This window comes from Mesoplodon mirus (assembly GCF_964341445.2).
Source record: "Mesoplodon mirus genome assembly, chromosome: 4".
Taxonomy (NCBI): domain Eukaryota; kingdom Metazoa; phylum Chordata; class Mammalia; order Artiodactyla; family Ziphiidae; genus Mesoplodon; species Mesoplodon mirus.
The window spans coordinates 15,562,165-15,586,457 of NC_138979.1; the positions used below are offsets into that span (position 1 = coordinate 15,562,165).

A 24,293-nucleotide genomic window follows, 5' to 3' on the forward strand; every position below is an offset into this window, starting at 1 on the left:
AATCTTATATACCTTTGAGCTTTCTCAAGACTAGCACATGTTTGTGGCATTGAATAATGAGGTATTCCCAAGATCACATTCAGGTCTTATAATTTCCTAATCAGCAATCTTTTTACTGTTGCACATACATACAATCCTATGAAATTATTCAGAAAATTTCTAGAAAAGACATAGATATATCTTATTTCTCAGCATAACTGAATGAAATAGGTTTGTTGATTTTTAACGTTTGTTAGTGTATTTATTAAACTAACATAATTCTTTAGGAGTAAGTGCCACAATGCAGCATAATAAACAGCAATTTTTTTGCATATTTTCCCCCAGGCAAAGATGATATAGTCCAAAATAGGAAAGCTGTGGGTATTATGTGGCCTCAGCAAATGAAGAATAAATAGTCCACTATTTATTTGTATCCTTTAATCTAGATTTCTAGGTGTAGGCTGGATTGTCACATCTACTTTGTATGAACTGCAAACAGCTCTAGAAGGCTGCTACATTTGTTGCTCCCTCTAAAGTGTCATGAGTAAAAATCTGGTGGATTTTGGACCATGGACACAGGTGTAGTGGATACCTTTCAGAGATCTTTCATGATGACACTCCCCCCACCCCCAGCAGCCATGTTTGTACTACTGATCCTGCCCCATAGCTCACCCACAGTTGATTTGACCAGAAATGGGATCTTGACCCAAGTGGGCTAATCAGAGGGTTATCCTTTGGAATATGGAATGGAGACATAAAAACAAAGATATTGTCTCTCCACAGACCTGGGGACATAATGAGTAACAAACATCCATTCTCTAGTCAACACCTTTTTGTTATATAGACAGAGAGTAAAGGAAGTGTGTTTTCAGAGTGTTTCTTTGTTTCACCAAGAGTGAAGCAAAAAGCAGCAGAGATGAGAGGCAGATGAAGAATACTGCTGGGTCCAGGCCTTCCTGAGGTCTGATCTCTTTATTCCTACCCTTGTGCTCTGGAAGACATGTGCATTGTACACTAAATTCTTTATTTTGATTAAGGTGCTTGAGATGCTTTCTTCCCCTGCAATCAGAGTGTCCTCACTAATACATTCAATGGCAAGTAGCTAACAGAAAGGTCAGAGAATGTATAAAAAATCCAGGAACTGCATCTCTGAAAACAACTTTAAGAGTCTCATTGCTGTGCTTAGCATTGTCTGAGCATGCAGTGCTCCATCCTATGTTTTTAAGAAATTAATACAAAAAATGTGTTTTTCAAGTCACTGAAGGGCCTCTTATGTTACAGATTCTTTTTATAAAATCTAATGAAAAATCTTAAGGTTAAGGTTTATTTAGAGAGGATGATGAATTTCCTGCTTACATTAATTCCTGCCTATCTCAAAGTTTTGGTATTATTTTCAAGGTGAGTCACTGTTATCATTTAGCCATCTCTTGGTCAAGCATTCTAACTTGCTTTAGGGCTTAAAAGATTTCATGCAAAAAGACATTTTTTAAAAGTTAATGTGCAACATTTTAATTTAAAAGTAATTAGTAGACATGAGCAATGTTTTTGGTGATGGTCAGAAGTATGGATAATGTTCAATGAAGTATAGATAGCCTTCAATGGGCGTGTATTGGGTATCACTTATGCATACAATGCTAGAAACTGGGGATGTAAAGATACGAACTGGTTAATATGGAAATAGTTTAGTAGTAACCCTACATAATGGAGCTATAACTGTTTTCTTTAGGATAACATTCTGACAACTCAGTGACTAACCCTGAAGGGATGCCAGGATATTTTTGCTTAGTATCAAAAATACATCAGTTTGTATAGCTCTGCCAGGCAGAGGGTGTGAAAAGCCATGCACTTTGGGGAAATGGTGAGACTTTTCCCAAGGGTAGGGTGTATGTGGAGGGTGCAGACGGTGGAAAATTAAACTTGGTGCAGTGGTCTTTGAACCCTGCCACTTGACTTTTCCCTAAAATAATTTAGAAAAATATGCATCTCCTTTTACATTTTCATGTGAATATCTAAAATTTTTATGATAAGTTTAGTGGCTGCAAAGAATATAACTTCTGAAATATTTTATATTGAGTTCTTTAAAATTATGGAATTTGTCTGCCATCTCATCTAAATGACAAAGCCAGCCCTGCTAACTATCCAATCAACCATATCAAACTTAATTTTCAGAAAAAGAGTGACTTCATTGTTAAACTCAGATGCATATGTTAAAATGTGTCCCAGGGACTCTAAAAGAAAATGGTACAAATGGATTTATTTAGAAAACAGAAAGAGACTCACAGACATAGAAAATAAACCAAAGGGGAAAGGGTGGGGGGAAGGGATAAATTAGGAGTTTGGGATTAACAGATACACACTACTGTATATAAAATACTCTACTGTACTACTGCACTACTGTATGGCACAGGGAACTATATTTGATACCTTGTAAAAACCTATAATGGAAAGTAATCTGAAAAAGAATATAAGTAATATACACATATAACTGAATCACTTTGATGTACACCAGAAACTAACACAATGTTGTAAAACAATATACCTCAATTAAAAAAAAATCGTGATTTCAAATTCTAAGTGGGAAAGGAGAGAAAGAGGAAGAGAGACAGAGAAAGATTGGGAAACTAAGAAGATAAATTTGGCAAAGATTTATCTCCTGTTCCCCTTTCAATATTGCTTATCTCAAATCTCTTTTGCTACAGGAATCTCTTTTTGGTAAGTATCAGGATAAGCATAAGCTAATGAGGACATCTGGGAAAGAAGAAACAGGAGAGGCAATGCCCTGGGGCCAAATGCACCCTTCTTAGTCAGAAGAGAATCTATGAAGTTTGAGCATCTGTAAATTGACTCCCTTGAAACTATTTGTGCCACAAATCCTTGAGAAGTCTCTGACGCCTCAGGATAAGCCTCCCCCAATCCAAAGGACTGGCAGAGGGATCCTGGTAGCTCTGGGTTGGGTCTTCCCCACCTTTGGGCCAAGGCAGGTCTAAAGTAGGAACTTCCTCACTGTGGCCTCTGGGGCAGGGTGTGCAGTGAACAATTCAGGAGATCACTTACAAGAGAAATACAAATGTCACTGTCTTGAGTGATATTTGTTTGGGGGAGTTATAGGGAATAAAACCACTGTCTTGAGATTTTGGAAATCAGAAGAGAAGGTACTAGTGAGAGAGAAGAGGACAGGGCGGTAAATCAGCAGCGAGGAGAAAAGACGAAGTGAAGGTGTAAAATTACAGAAGAATGACAGAAATGGAGGAGAGAAAGGAGAGGTGGCTCTGTCAGGCTGGGCTGTGGTGCCACCAATGTTTGCCTGAGAGGTCTCTCCTTAGCCCTGACAGTACAGGCTGTCCAATAGGAATTTGAAGAAGATGTGAAATTTAGGGTTGTTTCTGAGGACTCCCACTGGTTGTGTTAATATGACAACTTATTTATATACTGCAATGATTAATTTTATATGTTTACTTGGCTAGGCTATGGAGCTCAGTTGTTTGCTCAAACACTAGTCTAGATGTTGCTGAGAAGGAATTTGCAGATGTGATTAGCATTTACAGTCAGCAAACTTTAAGCAGATTACCCTTCATAATGTGGGTGGGCCTCATTCACTTACTTGAAGGCTTTATGAGTAAAGACTCAGATTTCTTGAAGAAGAAAGAATTCTGCCTCAAGACTGCAGCAGAAAATCCTACCTGTGTTTCCAGTCTGATAGTCTGTCTGGCAGGCTTTGGGCTCAAGCCTGCACCATCAGCCCTTACTTGAATTTCCAGCTTGCAGGCCTGCCCTGCAAGTTTCATACTTGTCAGTCCCCACTATTACAGGAGCAAATTCCTTAAAAGAAATCCCTCTCTCTTAATATATTCCATTATTAATTTTCTTATTAATACAAGTAAAATATTGATTATTTCATTAATATTAATTTATGTAACTGATATACATGAATGTAATATATGAATATGTAATTCTTTATATAGAGATATATATTAATTTGAGATATCTTTATATATTATATATTATATACTGATATATTTAAATATAAGACAATATAGTAATATAACAATAGTTATGTAATAATTACCAATGTATTAATGACATATATTGTATAATATATTATGTTTATACATTAAATATATATTATGTATTTGATATTTAAAGATATATATATATATATATATATATATATATATATATATATATATACACACACAGAGAGAAAGAGAGAAACAATAGGATATCTAACTAGCTAGCTATCTTTCTATCTACCTATCTATCTTATCTTTCTGTTTCTCTGGAGAATGCTGACTAATACATGTATTTCCTAGCACAAAACCAGTATTTCACTTAGTAGCTTTGTTTCTGTTTTTTCCCCACTATGTTAAGTCCAGACTGATTTTCATTCATATTTGTATCCACATTGTCTGACATATTTTAGGCACTTAAGAAACAACTAAAGAATTAATAGGGGACTTCCCTGGTGGCACAGTGGTTAAGAATCCGACTGCTAATGCAGGGGACACAGGTTCAATCCCTGGTCCTGGAAGATCCCATGTGCTGTGGTGCAACTAAGCCCAGTTTGCCACAACTACTGAGCCTGCTCTCTAGAGCCCGTGGGTCACAACTACTGAGCCCACGCACAGCACCTACTGAAGCCCATGCATTCTAGGGCCTGTGCTCCACAACAAGAGAAGCCACCACAATGAGAAGTCCATATACCACAACAAAGAGTAGCCACCACTCACCACAACTAGAGAAAGCCCACGTGCAGCAACAAAGACCCAATGCAGCCAAAAAAAAATTTAAAAAAAAAGAATTAATAGTTGAGTAAGATCTTCTTAATAGTAATGGATTAAAATGTCATGTTTTTTTCTAACAAACACTATAATTTTATAATAAATTTGCCTTAATTGATGATATCAAGATTAGTGTCTGCTAATTAACATGATTGCAGCTGGACATCTGAGGAGAATTCAAGTAGGAGGCACATGCAAGTTGGCACCAACGAAAATGCAGTTATCCAGTGCTGTATGGCACAGAGATTTGCAGCAAATCTAAATCTCTGACCACAAACTCAGGTGTGCAAGAGATGATTCATTTAAAGGAGGCAAGAACATATAATGGAGAAAAAAACAGCCTCTTCAATAAGTGGTGCTGGGAAAACTGGACAGCTACATGTAAAAGAATGAAATTAGAACACTACCTAACACCATACACAAAAATAAACTCCAAATGGATTAAAGACCTAAATGTAAGACCAGACACTATAAAACTCTTAGAGAAAAACATAGGAAAAACACTCTTTGACATAAACCACAGCAAGATCTTTTTTGATCCACCTCCTAGAATAATGGAAATAAAAACAAAAATAAACAAATGGGACCTAATGAAACTTCAAAGCTTTTGCACAGCAAAGGAAACCATAAACAAGACGAAAAGACAACCCTCAGAATGGGAGAAAATATTTGCAAATGAAACAATGGACAAAGGATTAATCTCCAAAATATACAAAGAGCTCATGGAGCTCAATATTAAAAAAAACAATTCAATTAAAAAATGGGCAGAAGACCTAAATAGACATTTCACCAAAGACGACATACAGATGGCCAACATGCACATGAAAAGATGCTCAACATCACTAATTATTAGAGAAATGCAAATCAAAGCTACAATGAGGTATCACCTCACACCAGTCAGAATGGCCATTATCAAAAAATCTAGAAACCATAAATACTGGAAAGGGTGTGGTGAAAAAGGAGCCCTCCTGCACTATTGGTGGGAATGTAAATTGATGCAACGACTATGGAGAACAGTATGAAGGTTCCTTAAACAACTAAAAATAGAACTACCATATGACCCAGCAATCCCACTACTGGGCATATACCCTGAGAAAACCATAATTCAAAAAGAGTCATGTACCAAAATGTTCATTGCAGCTCTATTTACAATAGCCAGGACATGGAAGCAACCAAAGTGTCCATCAACAGATGAATGGATAAAGATGTGGCACATATATACAATGGAATATTACTCAGCCATAAAAAGAAACAAAATTGAGTTATTTGTAGTGAGGTGGATGCACCTAGAGTCTGCAATACAGAGTGAAGTAAGTCAGAAAGAGAAAAACAAATACTGCATGCTAACACATATATATGGAATCTAAAAAAAAAAGAAAAAAAGAAAAAAAATGGTACTGATGAACCTAGGGGCAGGACAGGAATAAAGACACAGATGTAGAGAATGGACTTGAGGACACGGGAAGGGGGAAGGGTAAGCTGGGATGAAGTGAGAGAGTAGCATTGACATATATACACTACCAAATGTAAAATAGATAGCTAGTGGGAAGCAGCAGCATAGCACAGGGAGATCAGCTTGGTGCTTTGCAATGACCTAGAGACTTGGGATAGGGAGGGTGGGAGGGAGGCTCAAGAGGGAGGGGATATGGGGATATATGTGTGCACATGGCTGATTCATTTTGCTGTACAACAGAAACTAACACAGTATTGTGAAGCAGTTTTACTCCAATAAAGATCCATTAAAATTTTTCATTAAATCTTATTCTGAGCCCTTACCTTGTTCAGTTTATGGGAAAGTCAATTGCTTTCATTATTGGGGTGATGTGTTTCCCACACAGGTGATGGGAAGATAGGTATTGGGTAGGAAGCCCCAGGGTCCTGAAGGGCACTGTAGGTTGTGAGGTCTTAGTTATGCATGAGCCCAGCCCACAGAGGTCCTCCAGGTGCAGCAGCTCTTGGCCTCTGTTCTGTATGTGGCCTAGAACATGGGAGTCTTGGTCTGGAACACTGGTGCTTAGAGCCAGCCTCCCTAAGCAAGTCAAGAAAGGATCCCTTTGGCAGTTCTGCTGCCTTCCCCGGGCACTACCAGAAAGTGGGACATCCATCGCCTCATGCCTTTTTAATTTGGGGAGAATGTCAGATTCTGTTTTCTGGTGTCATCAAAAATGTTCCTAACATAATTGGAAAAGTAAACTTAATGCTTTTTAGTTAAAACAAGAGTGATTATCATTAAGTAGCTCTTGCTTTCTACTCAGAAAAATAAATCCATAAAGTATGGAAAACTAAAGTTACCAGTATGTAATATGGGGTGAAAGGAAAATATAGCAAATGAAATGTTTCAGAAAATTGGTCTGCCACAGCAATCAAAGGCATCACTTACCTTACTGGTACTTTTCTCTTGGCAAGGAAACACAAGACTGCTACTGTTATGTGAGTCATCAGGAAAGCTAATCCAATACCCAGGAGGGTCCATATATCTGGAATTTCAAACCAATGAAAAATGTAAATATTCAGTGAAAAATATTAGAGAGTCCAAAACTCAAGTAACTGTGGTCAAAATGTAACCTACTGTTCTGAGTGTCCGTGAAATCAGCAATGGGAGGGTTAACCTTGATATGGCAACGATTTCCCTTCCATCCTTGTCCACATCTGGAAATGAGATAAAATGTAATAGTTGGCAAAAAAAGAATTGGAAACATATGTTAGCAGTATTGTCATGGAATAAACTGATGAATATCAATAAACAATGAGATACCAGGAATGTGGGTAACTTTGATACGAAACCAAAAATGTTAAACCAAAGCAAAAAGATAATTAAATTGTATTCTTTTCACATTATTGTGTAAGATGATTTTTTAAAAATATTTATTCCCTTCTTAACTTTATCTGTAAGGTGGGGACTTGATTTCTTTATCTATAAGGTGAGAACAAGGCTAATTTCTTGCTTTCAAAAATTGACTTCACTTTTCACCAGTGTCCAATATTACTTTTTTTCATTTGTCTCAAACTCAGAAGCTACACATTTTTCAACAGTGAATGGATTTCAGTTCTTTCAGATACCAATAGAGAATATTCAAATTATAGATTAACATAAATATAAATCAGAGTATTTTTATTTTTTGTTACAAGGGGATGATCCTTCAAGTTCATGGATTTAGAATCAGGTTAAGGATCAAATTGGATATACCATCAGTCCTAGAGGATTTCACTACCTCTGCTATATTTAGGGACATACGTGATGAAACTTGTAACACTAGGGACATCTCTTCTGATATGGATGGCCTTCAGAAAGTTCAGAATTGGAGACTAGTTTGTGCCTCAAAGGGAGACGAGGTTTATCTCTAAGCAGTGAATGTGTCAGAATTTCTCTGGTGGAATGTGTTTACATATGAGTATGAAATCTTATGTATACATTCTTGTTTACCAAAAATAACAGGATACAAGTTAAGAAGGGTTTGGTTGAATTTTCTGCCAAATTCATTGTACATGCTATAAAATAGGATTAAAAACTAGTTTTTAACAACTTTTTTTTTTTTTTTTTTTTTTTTGCATGATACGCGGGCCTCTCACTGTCGTGGCCTCTCCCGTTGCGGAGCACAGGCTCCGGACGCGCAGGCTCAGCGGCCATGGCTCACGGGCCCAGCTGCTCCGCAGCATGTGGGATCCTCCCAGACGGGGGCATGAACCCGTGTCCCCTGCATTGGCAGGCAGACTCTCAACCACTGCGCCACCAGGGTAGCCCTAAAAACTAGCTTTTGAATGTGTGTGCTTAAAAGTGGTGTGTTAGAAGCAGTGCTTCTTCAGCACACAGTTAATATTTTTTTCTCAGTCTCCCTTTTGAATTTGAAAATCTGAATGACCAATAGCAATTTCTTCAAAAAAGCAATAACTTCTCTAAATATAAAAAGCTTAGTGGTTCAAGGAGGCCCATAAGAATGCCTTCTTTCCTTAGTAAATACTCTTTAAAAAGTAGAAATTTAAGATAATTTGATTGTTTTTGATGCCTCTGACATTCAAATTAAAATAAATTAGAATGTTTAAGATCGGAGTATTTGTTTTTTATTCTCATAAACCTTGATATGTATTTCTTATCAGTTCTCAGGTTGGCAATGTGAATCTGCATGTAAGTCCTTCACATTTTGCCTGGACTCCCTTAAAATCTTCCTGAATGGGGTGGGTCCTCAATCCTTGTCTTGGAACACGGAGACCTGTAGTGATGGTATGCTAGAATTGGCGTGCTGAAGTTCCTTTCACTTTGAGCAGTGGCAGTGAAAGGAATTTCTCTGGTCCCATCTCCCTGAGAACTGCAAGCTAGAAGTGAAAATTGAGCATCCTGTCTGCTCTACAGTTTGGTGGACTCATCTCCTCCAAGGTGACCACAGATCTCTATTAAAGATCATTGAGACGTTTTAAAAAGAAAAGGCTAGTCATCTTCTCTATTACTTTTCACAGGCAACCTGGGTAGGGAAGCGTAGATATTTCACTCAACTATTATTTCTCCTTAGCAAATCAGCAGTATTAGCATGCCAAAGGAAAAATAAGAGACTGACATTTCCTGAAGAGATAATGCAAAGATTGTTGTTTTTAGTAGTAGCATGTTGGGTACTATTATAGTTGTTGGGGGTGAAGGGCGAAGGCTCTTGTGGGGAGAAATCAGATAGGGTAAGTGGATGAGATATTGGGAAGAACTGGGTGTGCTTTGGCTAAGCGGACGCCAGCCAACCAGCGGAGACCAGTCCCAGTGGCCATTCCAGGCACAGCTGTGTGAAAGCTGGGTGGCTGTTAGAGTCCGGTGGGTGTGGGGAGTGCTGCATAATTGGTGCCAAGAGTGAGGTCCCTAAAAGAATGGGGCAATGAGATTCACCTTATTTGCTTGACAATTAAGGACTAGATAGCCCTTTTTAGGTAATGTTTTAGCTATTTTATGATTAAACAAGATCGAATGCAATGGTGATTCCACCTATTGTGCAATCCAAAAGGATCCATAAGGACGATAAACATTTTATAATATTTGTGCTAAAGACTAGGATACCTCAGTCTAAATTAGAATGCATGTTTGTTTTGTTTTAATGTCAAGAAAAAAGAAATGTTAGCTGTGATGAAATTATGTTGGAGGTCTTCTTTTTCATAATGAGTCATAAGAATCGGTTTAATGAAAAAAAATTAACGGATAACTTGACAAAAGGGAAGAAAATGACCTGTTTTGATTCAGAAAGCACCCATAAGAAAAGCTTTTGAGGAAGATTTGACTTATTCTGAGCTAATCTGAGGCTGTGTGTTTTATCACTTATTTCATATACCTGATGAGTGTAAGTATAACACTGGAGAATTTCAGCCTTATTTTTAGAATGACGGAAGTTCACACTACCACTTAATTATCCCCCAGATTCATTTAACCACCCACGCTCCTTCCCTTCCCTCCACTAAATCATAAGAATGTCTATGGTTTGGTTGGGAGGGAACCACAACCTGACCTCTAGAGTTAATCTCATTTTCCTTGGTGTAGGCTTTTGCCTCAGGATCCTGTCCAATGCATTCCTAATCAACAGTGATTGCTTCATAGAGAGACATGGACATAAGTTTGTCCAGTAAGAATATTGTCACCTGTGGGAACATATTGATGGATATTTGTGGTAAGAAATATCCTCTGCCCAACTCTGATGTGAAAAAGGAAGAGTATAGCCCTGTGAAGTTACCATTTTGTTACAAAAGCAAGGCTGAGGAAAAAACAGGAAGACAGAGCCTAGGAAATCATGGAGAAATGGAGGAACCACCTTAATGACACTGAAAACTTTTCAATCCATTCCTGTTTCAAGCCTGCTCTGGGTTTAGACTTTTTAGATACATGAGTCAATAAATTATTTAATTGTTTGAGCCAGTTTGAGTTTGGTCTTCTATTATGAGCACACACACAAAACCAGTTTCCCTGCTCTTTCATTTTGATCCCTGAAGTTCTCCTCATTAAATCAATAATCCCTTATTCATAAAATATTTATTGAATGTCTACTATGTACAAGGTAGTCTGCTAGATATAAAAAGGATGGGCAAGACATGCTTGAGAATTTGTAGGAGCATAAACTTGGGAGATAAAAAACACATTTAAAAATAAATAAGAGACAAAGCAGAAAATAAAATATATGAAGTATAAGAAAGGTAAAGAAAAGTGCTAAAGAAGAAGATGAAAAAAATAGCTTCAAGAATCTATTTTTCCAGAGCCAGAGAGTGAAAAAATGTGTAATCTCAACTAGACATGAATGGAACAGGTGATATATTAAGTTATATTTATTCCAAAGCATTACAAATTTATGTATGTATTATACAACAATGTTTCAGAGAAAAATGGTCATCTAAGTGTATAGAAATCATCTATGACTGATGGGATCTCGAGAGATATGTTTGAATTATGTTCAGATTATTAATGGGATGCTAAACTAACCTCTAGATTTTCCAATTATTTACTGCAGTATATTTTTTCAGCCATACTTACTCTAATTTTATAGTTTTTTATGTCTGTAGAAGGAAAATCCCTTCAGAAGGAGCATGCATTTTGAATATAGTCCAGATTAGATTTATCATTTAGCATTAGAGCAGTAGACTTGTTTTTCTTTTTATTAGGCATGTTTACAGCAACACATTATGATTAGTAAAATCATGAATATCATTCTTGTTTATAGAAGCCAATATCATCCTACAATGACATTCATGCTTCAGAAAACTACAATATACTAAGCCCCATAAAGATTGAATTGAACACCTGCTGTGTGCTAAACAATATTCTAAATGCTTTAATGTATTACTTGTGGAACACTAATGTTACAAGATACGAGTTATTTCCCCACTTCATAGTTGAGGAAATAAAGGCCCAGAGTGGTTGAGCAGTAAGTCACCAGAGGTACACTCTGAACTAGACTTTAAACTACATCTCTTTGGCTCTCACGTGATGCTCTGTTCACTACATGGTTTTGCTTCCCATGGTCTTCCTAAAGTTGGAATATAGTTGTTTATAATAGCAGTCAACTTCACAATTTTTGTCTGTTAGGATTTTTGTCTGTTAGGAGAGAAACAGTGGAGATATTCCTGCTCCTCATGGTCTGAAAACTCCCATTTATCACATTAAGCTTTACCCTGGAAACATCTAGGTGTAGGGGAGGCAGATGTAGAGCTGGGAAAAGAGTAAGTAATGAGAGTCAGGGCACCTGGATTTCAGTCTAGACTCTGCCACTTTCTAGCTATGTGGCTTTAGGAGAGTCAAATCACTTCAGTTTCCTATTTATAAACAGTAAGAATTACAACTCACCTAACAAGGTGTGTAGGAGAATTAAATAAAACAATGCATGTGAAAGTACACTGTTAACTGTAAAGTGTTATCTACGTCAGGCTCTTTGATACCCAGCCTCTTGCTTTCTGGTGTAAATCATGGTCCTGACCATTCCCTGCCCTAACATACTGGCCCTCCAGGGAGCTGGCATCTGACAACTGCCCTGTCTCCATCCCTGCCTGAGCATCAGTAAGACTTAGGGATCAGTGAAAAGACATTGCCACAGCTTCTATTTTCATGACTTATTAATTATGCCATTTAAAAAGCATTTTTACATCTAAATATGCCTGGAGGTTCTTGAGCCAGTTATACAGGGAGGGGAAGGAAGAGCAGGTGTTTAGGATGTTCGCTGCCTGTGATGAATATTTCTACCCCACCCCCATCCCGCCCCATCCTCTGTGGTTTCTACCCATCGGAAGTACTCCAAAGGGGAGAAAGTAGTGCCATCCCAACTTTGCATGAAAGCATCAGCTCAGACCGAGTGCTTTCTGATCCCTAGGCTGGGCCTGTGCCAACAGAAGGGGAGTGGGACAATTGAGGTAGCCCCTAATGGGGCTAGAATTCAGGTTCTCGAAACTGCTTCGCCTATGTTCTTGGCATTGCACCATATGAATATTTGTAAAATTCTTACTATATTCCATTTCCTACCAAAAAAGAAGCATATATATGATCAGATTTTGTCCTTAGGGGATGATTACTTGAAAATACAAATCACATGCTCCTGTGTGGCTTTTACTGCAATTTCCACTTGGATTGGTAGTCAAGTTGCACAGAATTGCAAACGTAGGAAGGAGGCACATTCATGTTATTTCAAATTATTACAATAGAAACAACCTTAACTACTTCAGAGAAGAAATAAAGCAGATAAAAAGTGTCCTTCTTTTCCCCTTTTGCTCATACAGATAGCTGATGTGACACCAAAACACCCCCAGAAAACTCCTGAAATTGATGCTTTGAGCTTCCCACTTCTGCTTTTTTTCCCAACTGTTCTGAAGTATTATTTCCCTGGAGTTGGATGGAAGGGGGAAAGAATAGCAAAGAAACTAAATAATTCACAAACTGGGCAACTGAAAATGGCTGCAAGTCAATAGAAACCAGTCTTGTTCTAAGACAAAGAAGATAAAGGCATTAAATTTTTGCTGTGGAGTGTAAACTAGCAAGAAATAGTTTTCTGAACTTTTTCTCCTGTCATCCTGTGAAGTGTGAAAGAATTTTCCTTTAAAACATAGATTGTGACTTAATTCCAGCAAGGCTGGATTATTCTTGTTTTCTCTCCTTCATTGAATATATGTGCATTGAAATACATACGAAAACACACAAGATGGTAAGGCTGAAAATTAGAAAGAACAAATAATGAATTGTCAGCCTCTGGAAGGAACGTCCACTAACCAGAGTACTCACAAAGCCCAGGGTGAGAATCCACGGGTGTTTAGGACTCACTATGACCTTTTGGTGAAGTAACAAAGCCCTCTACTTGCTCAGGACAAAACAAAGAATCTTCTAATGACTTTCCAGTCAACTGAGAAAAAAGTCTAAACCCTGCACTCTTTGTTCAGTGAGTAATTATTGAACACCTTCTGTATGCTAGGCCTTGTTCTAGGTGCATCGTAATCTATTAGACCACATGCTGTCTGGTAATGCTCTTCCCTAAACACACTAAGCTTGTTCTTGCCTCGGGGACTTCATGTTTTCTGCTTTTCCTGACAGTTAAGTAGTGTGTCCAAATCTTGGAATAGCTTGAACTTTCATGGAATTATGATCTTGACTCAAATTACACCTTCTCAGAGAGGCCTTAATCAGCAAGTTTATCTAAAATACATCACTGCCTTCATCCCTTCCCCGTCCCTTCCTAGCAACCTGCTTACCCTAATGATTTTTCTTCATTGCACTTGTTACTATTCAAATTTAATGCACACATGCACACACAAGCATATATATTATACATGTATGTATATTTAACATATATTTGTAAGTGTAAATGTTAATATGTAAATATATATAGATTATATATAATGTATATAAAATAAATTTATTTATGTATTATGTGTATATACATACATATTTATATACTAAGCTCTATAAACAGAAACTTGAAAGCCTCAATGACATGAATGATTTTGCAATGATACTATAAATTATATAATTAATGTAAGCAGTAGAAATCTAGAGTAGTTCAATAACACATATGATATTGAAAAAGCCTTAAAAACTGCTTCAAGACCAGGCTATTTGGCCGTTTTGTCCTCTCCAAGTTTCTAGAAAAGGTAATTCTCATGCTTTATGTGCCGTTTCAGAGAATAAAAAGCTACCCAATTTACTTCAGAGATCAAATGCTTGTCTGGTAACAGAACCTCAAAAAATATTATGCACAGAAGAAAACCTGGGAGCAATGTTACTTATAGATGCCAAAATCCTAAATAAATTACCAGCAATCTGAATATAAGAGTACATTGTGCTGTAAGATTTTTTAACTCATGGGTAAAAGGCAAATCAATCTGTACGAGAAGCAGAGGACCCTGTGAGAGAGAAGTAAAAATAGTAGAAGAATCTATTGTTCTAAATTATATATCCTTTCAATAAAGTTTCTATCTCTAAATCACTATACTGATGAATTTTCTCAAGTTGTTAATAAATAATCCTCATGTTATATAAACTCTTCTAAACATAGAAAATGGATAATAACAATCGAACCATTTTGTTATTAATGAAAAATCTCCTAACATATTTCCTGGTTTAGATCAATTTACTGGTGAATTCTCTCAAATGTTTAATAAACAGATAATTCCCAGCTAATTATCTCTGCCAATTACTTACCCTCAAATTTCTTTATAAGATTTGTAATTAGAAATTTATAAAATTTCTAATTCCCTTCTAATTCCCTTCTAAACATATGAAAAAGAAAGCTTAACTAATTTGTTCCATAAAGTTACATATCTCTGCTACATAAATCAAGTATAGCACATCCATAAAATCATAGATCGATCTTACTCAAAGATGTGCAAAAATCCCCAAATACAGAAAAAGATTATTACACAAACACATATATTTCTATTGTTTATATATCTTTGTTGTTAGAGTATGTGATGATCTCTTAAAACTTCACACCCTTAGACATAATGAAGAACGATTGTCCTTCATGTGTAACACCTGGTGAGGATGGAGCTCTGGATGACCACCTCTGTGGGTGGAATCTCTGAATAAGAATAGGGTGGTGCAGCTGGCAAGGGAAGAAAAATGACTCTGTTAGAGGCTATTTCACCCTGTGAAAATCTCATAAATTTTAAGGATAATAGGTCGTTAGCCACCTGGCTTGGGATACTCTAGGTACATAGCAGGAGAAAGAAATTGGAAAAAAGAAAAAATCAGGGCAAGAACAAGCTGGTGATGCTGATGGATCTTTACCAAAGAGATGTTGCCTCATCTCTCCTTAGGTTTCAGCAGTTTCTGTTACAATAAATCCAGATATTAGATGATTTTGTGACACCCCATCTACAGAGCAATAAGCATTTCCCATTAAATTTTAAAAATATGTATAGTTTAAATGATTTCTGAGCACCTTACTACATTTGCAAGGAAATAAACATGCACTAAAAATGGAATTTTTAAGCAATTAGAACTGACATGTAGCATGTATTGGTTGGGATTACGTTATTAAATATTTAACTATTTTTGTAGGATGTTATATTTATATATATATAATATAAATACAGATTAGTGCAAAATAATTAAATATGTCTTTTCATTTGATTTGCATTGCATATTTGTATTAAATCAAATGTTTTTTTAAAGTATTCAAGTAATTGTCACGCTGTATGTCCAATATTGTGTACCATATATTATGCACTAAAACATCTTTTTAAAAATCATTGTGTTGTTTTGAAACAAAGATTTGATACTTAATTCATTTGTTTGAAGATATTTTTTGAGGGCCAGGGGCTATGCCCAAAGTGTTGGGATAGCAGCATAAAAGCCAAAGTCCTGCCCTCACAAAGTGTACATTTTATTGAGGGAGGGGGTTGTAGAGAAAGATGATAAGCAAATACATCAGTAACTATGCTTATGGTGGAATTAGAGAGGTTGCAGTGCCAATGGAAGGACCAAGTTGGAGACAGTGAGCATGGACAACACTTTGAAGGGGATAAGATGGATTTATTGGGAGCTGGAATAGCAAGTGGGAACAAGTGAGGGTTGTGTTGTCTTTTTTTTAAGGGTATAGCTAGAGAGCATGTTTGTTGATAATTCAGTAGATATGGAGAGGTTGCTGTCTGATAAAGAGAGAGGGGGTGATGAAATTCTTGGGGTGCGAGAAGGAATGGGCTCCAGAGCCCATGGGGAACAGGGTCTTTTCTGAGATAGGATATGGATAAGAATGGGTCATTTGCTGATGGAAAGACGTGGGAGTTCTCTGCTAACAAATCTTACAAAGAAATTTGAGGGTAATTAATTGGTAGAGATGGTACTTTGGGGTGGGGGGCTTGAGGAAGAGAGGAAAATGCATGAAACTGGAGTAATTTCTGACTCAAAAAGCACTCAATCTAGAAACATATAACAGCATGTTCAAGCAGTGCTGAGTGCTCATTTGAGGTCATAAATATGACCTCAAACAGTTAGGGTTACGCTTAGGGTTAGTGTGTATATATGTATATGTGTATGTGTGTGTGTGTGTGTGTGTGTGATCAGGGGGATTTTGTTATATTTATATTTTCATTACAGTATTGCATGCATATGGTTCAAAAACTCAAGTTGCACTAAACGTCTTAAGCTCCTAAGACAAATACTTTCAATCTCCTTAACTGTTTCTTCTAGTGTGAACCTCTATTTTTATTAATGATACACATATGTGGTGGTTTTGATTTATCTATTTTATTGTTATAGCTAAAAATTTCATTGTGTTATAAAACCAGCAGCTCCTTACTCACTGCCTCTTAGAGCCCTCCCTCCACCACTCAATATAATTAAATCCATATTCAGAGTTTATATTATTACTACATAAATATTGCTGTTAACTGCTGAGCCAATAGTGTATGAAAATTAACCATCCATTTACTTTTTTGTTTTTTTTGCTTTTTTCCTGGAGCTAGTTATCCAATTTATTTTAATTTGCTAGGTTTTCTAGGCTTTATGGCTGATTCTTAAACTCTCCAACAACTTCTTAATACAATTTTCCACTAGATTAAAATATCAGACAGACTATTAAGACACTATTTCTTTTGGAGACTTCCGAAGTCCCCTTTGGGTTGATTCTTTGGGCCAACCTGGACTGCTTACTCTCTAGACCTGCTTTCCAGGGACTTTTCTGGGACTTCTCTTGAACATCACCCCGGTGTCCTGGATCCCATTTCCTCCTCTTCCTCGGTTTCCTCCTTCATTTTGCTAGGGCACAGACTATGTGGGATGTTCTTTTTTTTTTTTTTTTTTTTTTTTTTTTTTTTTTTTTTTTTTTTGCAGTACGCTGCGCCACCAGGGAAGCCTGGGATGTTCATTTTTTGAGATCTTTTGTTTGAAATACTACACTCATATTCAATTTTTAGTTTGGAACTCAGTTTTGAAAATCATGCTATCTAATAAATAAGCCAGAAGATGTATTGTCTTCTGGATCCCTCCATTCTCTTCTAGTTTCCAGTGTTTCTTGGATTATTCCTCATTCTTTGTATGTGAACTGTTACATTCATGGAGAGTGTTGTCATCCCCAGGTTTTCTGAACTTCCTCCATGGAGAGTCTTTGTAGGGTTCTTTTTTCATTCACTATACCTGACACTTCATCAATCTAGGGAAGTTTTTGCATTATTTCTTTTACAATTCTCTTCCTACTTTATTTTCTCTGTTCTTTCTTTCTGAGACTCTTATTTTTTAGATACTAACCTTCTGAATTGATCCTTAAATTTTCTTATTTTTATCACATATTTTCTTTGTCTTTATATTCTATTTTTTAGGAGAATTCTCTGCCTTTATCTGCCAACATTTTTATTAATGTTTTAAAATTCTGAGAGATATTTTAAATTTCTTTAAGCTCTTTTTTCTCTAAGTATTATTATTATTATTTTATTTATTTATTTATTTTTGCTGTGTTGGGTCTTAGTTTCTGTGCGAGGGCTTTCTCTAGTTGTGGCAAGCGGGGGCCACTCTTCATCGCAGTGCGCGGGCCTCTCACTATCGCAGCCTCTCTTGTTGCGGAGCACAGGCTCCAGATGCGCAGGCTCACTGGTTGTGGCTCATGGGCCTAGTTGCTCCGCGGCATGTGGGATCCTCCCAGCCCACGGCTCGAACCCATGTCCCCTGCATTAGCAGGCAGATTCTCAACCACTGCACCACCAGGGAAGCCCCTAATTATTTATTTTTTATAGACACCAGGTATAATATATTTCCTAACTCTCTGAGCACATTAAATAGAATTAAACATTTTTCTTTAGATTCCCCACATTGTTTCTGTTTCATATGAATTCCATTTGTCTACTTGAATCTTTTGATTTATTAGTTTTATCTGTCTTTTATATTAGCATCTTTCCTCTACATTTGGCTATTCTTAGCTTTCTAGGTGTTAAGAGTAAAGCCCTAAAAAGATGATCACTGGGTCTCTGGCATGGGGTGAACTGGTTGACTAATGGGCTACATTTTAAGGCAACAAGCCTCCTTTTCTTGGCACTGCCCTATTACAGAATTTGTACATCTTTATTCTGGTGTCATTTAGCCTCTCAACTGAGAGAGACTTCAGTCTTTCACTGTGTGATGGTGGTGGAAGTTTGGCATGGGGAAGATATAAAATTAACTGCTGGAGTTTTGGGGGCTGTGAAGTAAAAGGAAAAAAAACCAAGGTTTTCATCATTAAAAATGCAAACTGGCAATTCTTGAAGCAGCAGCTCATGGCTGTTCTCTCCTGAACCGACTCTTGCATCCAGAGTGACACAAATTCTCCAGAGAATACATCTCCTGAATGGGTGGGTACAACTGGGGTTTAGATATCTAACAACTCCTTATGGGCTTTCAACAAGTTATTTTCCAACGTAGTGCTCCACTCTGCCATTGAGGTACTCAGTCCTCCAACTGTTGGGCCCTGTTGGGTGTCTATGGGGTGAATGCGCTTATGCCTTATTGGAAGCCCCTTCTGCAGGTGCTTAGGCTTCAGCTTGTTCCACTCAGATAAGTCATCCTTCACCTATGTTTCCCTTTTAAAATGTTATCAACCTCTCTTTATCTTTTGTTGTCTATTCATCACTGCCTCGTCCTTGTGGATTTATATGGCTTTTATTCTTTGTTGTTATTTTGGTGAGTCTGGAAAAGAGATGGGGGTAAACATATATGCATGACCTACTAGCTTTGATAATTTTCTTCCTCTACATTTAGCTGCCCTGGTGTATTCACAGAAAAGACAGGTAGTTAGGTACATTTAGAAGTGGAGTTTTCCCCAGTAAATAATTCAGAGAGAAACGGTGAAAAAGAGTTGACAATATTACCAAGAGAATACTTTTAATAATGGACCATAGAAGTTAACTTTGGTAAGAATGCAAGTAAAGACATGAGGAAGATGAGGAAGAATGTAAAAACTAGTCTGGAGTCAATGGTTTGGGAATCTAAATAAGAACAAAGAATACAGTAGTGAATATATTAGGTAGATTATATAGTCTGGAAGTATTAGTCAGAAGCAGTGTTATTTGAAATCTAAATAATGAAGTTGTCGGTGGTGACAGTGTCCCGGATGTGCCCATAAGAAGGAAGAGATCTGCAAGGAAAGCTAATTGGGGAGAAGTCAGAGAATTGAAAGGACCGAGAGTATTCTGAAGATAAACTCACTGACCCTTAGGCCACTAAGAATGATTAGAGGACTGGAAATCCACACAGCTGAAAGCCAAAGTCAAAGGTGGGAAGGCAGATGCTGGCAACATCGAGGAGTGGCAAACAGCACCGGCAGAGGGCAGAGTTCTCAAGGCACAGCCTGTTTTTCATGGTGGCCCGGAGGTGGAGGAAGCCATTCTAGAAGTTGTTGAGGCTACGGGACATTTTGCTGACTGTACATCTAGAGACCAGGGGACAGAAGGAAAGAGTCTGGGAAAATGGACAGAGGTGGGGGATTGAGTTAGGTTGGCAAATATATCTTACAAAATGAGATGGAAAATCCTTGGCCATAATAAATGACCTAGGAAGAAAAATGTAGAAATACTAACGATTAAGCTAAGGCCCTACATGCCTACGTTTTAGTAGGGCTCAGGGTAGCTGCTCCATTCAGTAGTTTAAGAGGATGCGATGTCTTGCAGGAGGAAAAGAATTAACACAATCAACCCTAAATAGGTGCCTGTTTATCTACCAAGACTCTAGGTAATGGCCGTTGCATTAAGGCTAATGCTCAATGATATGTGAATAACTAATATTATTTTAAAATAACTTTTGAAATGAAATGCAAAAATAAGTTTATGATAAGATGTAAAGTACAAAAAGAAGAGTTCTGATAGTACACAGTGTAATCTTAATTTTTTTTTAATTGCTTCTTTTTTGGGGAATAAACTTGTTTTATTTATTTATTTATTTTTGGCTGCCTTGGGTCTTTGTTGCTGCGCGTGGGCTTTCTCTAGTTGCGGAGAGCAAGGGCTACCCTCTGTTGTGGTGTGCGGGCTCCTCATTGTGGTGGCTTCTCTTGTTGCAGAGCATGGGCTCTAGGCGTGCGGGCTTCAGTAGGTGTGGCATGAGGGCTCAGTAGTTGTGGCTTTCAGGCTCTAGAGTGCAGGCTCGGCAGTTGTGGCTCACGGGTTTAGTTGCTCCGCTGCATGTGGGATCTTCCCGGACCAGGGATTGAACCCATGTCCCCTGCATTGGCAGGTGGATTCTTAACCACTGCACCACCAGGGAAGTCCATAATCTTAATTTTTAAAGTAAAGGTACATCAAACTATTAATTTTGATTATTTCTGAGGTTTTCTGTTTGATGTACTTCTCAATTTTAAATTTTTTCTATAATAAATACGTTAAAATACTACTCTTTTATATGAAAGAAAAAAGAAAAATCTTCAAAACTATACAACGCTGTGCATTGAATCTTTTCGTTTACTTAGATGTGTGCTTACTTAAAAAAAAGTTATTATACAAAACCTTTAGATTAATAAACCAGTTTGCTTTGAGATACACTAAGGCTATGGCACTTCCATCCTGAAACTAAATTAACACTTAAAGCCAATGATTTCCAAATTAGACTAATCATCGGCATCCTCCTCTGAGATCCCATTAAAAGTCCTTCCATGGGCTTCCCTGATGGTGCAGTGGTTGAGAGTCCGCTTGCCGATGCAGGGGACACGGGTTCGTGCCCCAGTCCGGGAAGATCCCACATGCCGCGGAGCGGCTGGGCTCGTGAGCCTCGGCCGCTGAGCCTGCGTGTCCGGAGCCTGTGCTCTGCAACGGGAGAGGCCACAACAGTGAGAGGCCCGCGTACCACAAAAAAATAAAAAAAGAAGCCCACGCACCACAACAAAGAGTAGCCCCCGCTCCAATCAACTAGAGAAAGCCTGCGTACAGCAACGAAGACCCAACGCAGACATTAAAAAAAAAAAAAAAAAAAGTCCTTCCTGCTCTAGGGCCCACAGAGCCCAGCCATGATCATAGTCCTCTTCTGTGGGCTAACATGCAATGGAAGATGGAAAAAGCCCTCTTCTCCTGAGGGTTTTCACCTTGACTTTCCCTAGAGCAACCTAGCCATCTCCTCAGCCACTTATCTGCAAATTAAGGGCTATCACGGAGAGTTTTCAGAGTAATTTTGACTCACTTTCTTTACCCTCACTGCTTTTGTGAAGGAGGTGACTTCTGTGACAGGCAAAGCTTCACTTTGATGAACCATAATCATGAATCACATTTTACTAAGTTCTATACAGATCTGTACAAAACAGTGCTAAAATTTGAGCATTTGGAAATTTAAAAACCCGACTTTTCTTTTTCCTTGGATAACTGGATGACCTTGAGTAAATCATTTAAACTCTCAATACCTTTGTCTGCAAATACTCACAGTGTACTTTTTAAATCTCAGAAATGCTGTAAAGGGACTTCCCTCGTGGTCCAGTGGTGGAGTCTTCACTTTCCAATGCAGGGGGTGTGGGTTTGATCCCTGGTCAGGGAGCTAAGATCCCACATGTCTCGAGTTTTTGCTCCTGCAAAGTACTGCTACTCTGAAATGTACTTGGTGTTCTTTTTTAGTCTCCAGCAAAGAGCAGGTTAGGTAGAGACTCAATGAATACTTTCATCTTAAAGGTCCTTAAATTTCCATTCAAGCCTTTAAATAATGTTAATCTACATGTATTCAATTATAAATACAATATAGTGCTGGTATTGAATAGTACCTAGTCAATATCTAGCAAAAATATATGATAAAGCCATGCCCAATTATTTTTTTCTCCCTAGGACTTAGAACAGTATGTGCTAATTATATTCTTTCATATTAAAGTAGTCTGTAAACTACTAAAGCATCCTACGGATGCTACATTTTTAAGACACATTTTTTTATAAAGGAAATAATGAAGGAATGGGTGTTACACTGAATCCATCTGTAGGTTGGAAAGGTAATTCAAAACCTCAAATTTTCTATCTGAAGCACCTATTTTGTCCATTGTGGTGCTAGCCATGGTACCACAGTGGTATATGCACTGTTTCTCACAATAGATAGTGAGGCTGTCTCCCTTGGTTTGCTCTCTGTGAGTACATTGTTGTTAATATCAATCTGTCATTTGTTTTCCTTTCTACCAAAGAAAAATTGTTAGTGTGTTAGCAATGACGGCATTGGAATAACTGATGTCATCCACCACCTCCTCCCACGTGGAAACAAAAGAACCTGAGGAAAGATAGTGTAACAAGAAAGTCCAATTGTAAAACAGTTCTTTAAAGAACTATGATCAATGTAGCTAATTAGTTTCCTTTTTTAGGAAAACATAGGGAAGTAGAAAAACCTTCTAGAATTAAGGCCACTATTTTCATAGCATGCTATTTTGTTTGATTGGGAGCTTATGGGAGAAAATATTTGATGCTTTCAAGTGATTACAATTACTGTGAACTCTCAAAAGCAAAGCAAACCAAAGAAAACACAGAACAGTTTTTTTCAAAGGGAGAAAGGTGAAGGTAGCTTATAAAATAATTCGGGCATTTTGAAATGATACCTGACTTCGGTAAACACACCTGGTATCCTCTTCTTCCGTTTTCATACCCTCATCACGAATATGTAATAACTAGTTAAGAGCGTCTTTTCCTTCCCAGCCTCCAAGGCCCAGGATGGCAGCAGTAATGCCTGTCTTGTTCACTGCTTTATCTGCAGCCTGGGACAAGGTTGTGGTCACTCAGTACACACATTTTCAATTAAACTATGCTGAATGCTTATAGCTCCTTGTATGGATATCTCTGATGACCCCCTAAAAGAAGAAAACTCAGAAATCCCAAACTAAAGTTGGTAGTCCACCTTTTGCCAGAGACTGGGAGAAATTTCTTCAAATAACAATTCAGGCAGATTACAACAAACATACCCAAGCTTCAACATCTTGTGTAATCAGACTTTAATTGTAAGCTTAGTCTGTGCCTAACAGAGGACCAGGAGTCATTTTATTACTGCCAAGGTGTGCTTTCATCTCTCTATGTCTTTTCAGGGGAGGGAACCCCCAGAAAGTACCATGACCCAAAGATACTGATTTGGGGGCACATTATGTCCTGTGAGATAAAGCCCTCACAGCTCAAGTCACAGAAGGTGACTATGGAATTAGGTAGAAAATCCTCCAATAGCTCAGGCTATGCTGTGCATTGTATCTTAAACAATTCAGCATCAAGTCAGCAACACATTCATCAAGTCGGCAGATCCAAGGGCCAGTTAGCACCATGAAGGAGAGCTGAAAATGGGATGGCTTGTGCCCATCACCAAACTCCCCATTTGATTGGAGACGGGCTTCATATCACCCATGCAGAAGGGGAGTGGGGACGTGGGCACCTGATATACTCTGTTTACTGACCTCAGTCCACAAGGAAAAATAAATATGCCACCTTAAATATTATGTTAGGAAAAGGTGAAAGGAACATTATCCTAAAGATCCAGAGAATGATCTACTGTAAGAAGAAATGGCTTCTATGAAGCAGACAAGTGGTGGAGAGAGAAGAAAATGAAATAAATATGAACAGGAGTAAGATAAGGAAGAGTATGTGGAAGTTTAAAATAAAAGAGTTAAAAAATTAAAATTAAACTATATGTTGGAGGTAATGAGTATAGAAATA

At 37.7% G+C, this 24,293-nt stretch overlaps 1 protein-coding gene across 1 annotated transcript in view; it reads right to left on the bottom strand.

Annotated features, from left to right (window-relative positions):
• MALRD1 (MAM and LDL receptor class A domain containing 1) overlaps window positions 1-24,293 on the bottom strand; it is a gene marked incomplete at both ends in the record, with an annotated part of 598,196 nt that overhangs the window by 22,187 nt on the left and 551,716 nt on the right. The window contains 2 exons of the mRNA XM_082619568.1: window positions 7,138-7,234; window positions 7,327-7,406. Coding sequence (XP_082475694.1) covers window positions 7,138-7,234; window positions 7,327-7,406 — 177 coding nt within the window. The remainder of the gene's footprint in view (window positions 1-7,137; window positions 7,235-7,326; window positions 7,407-24,293) is intronic.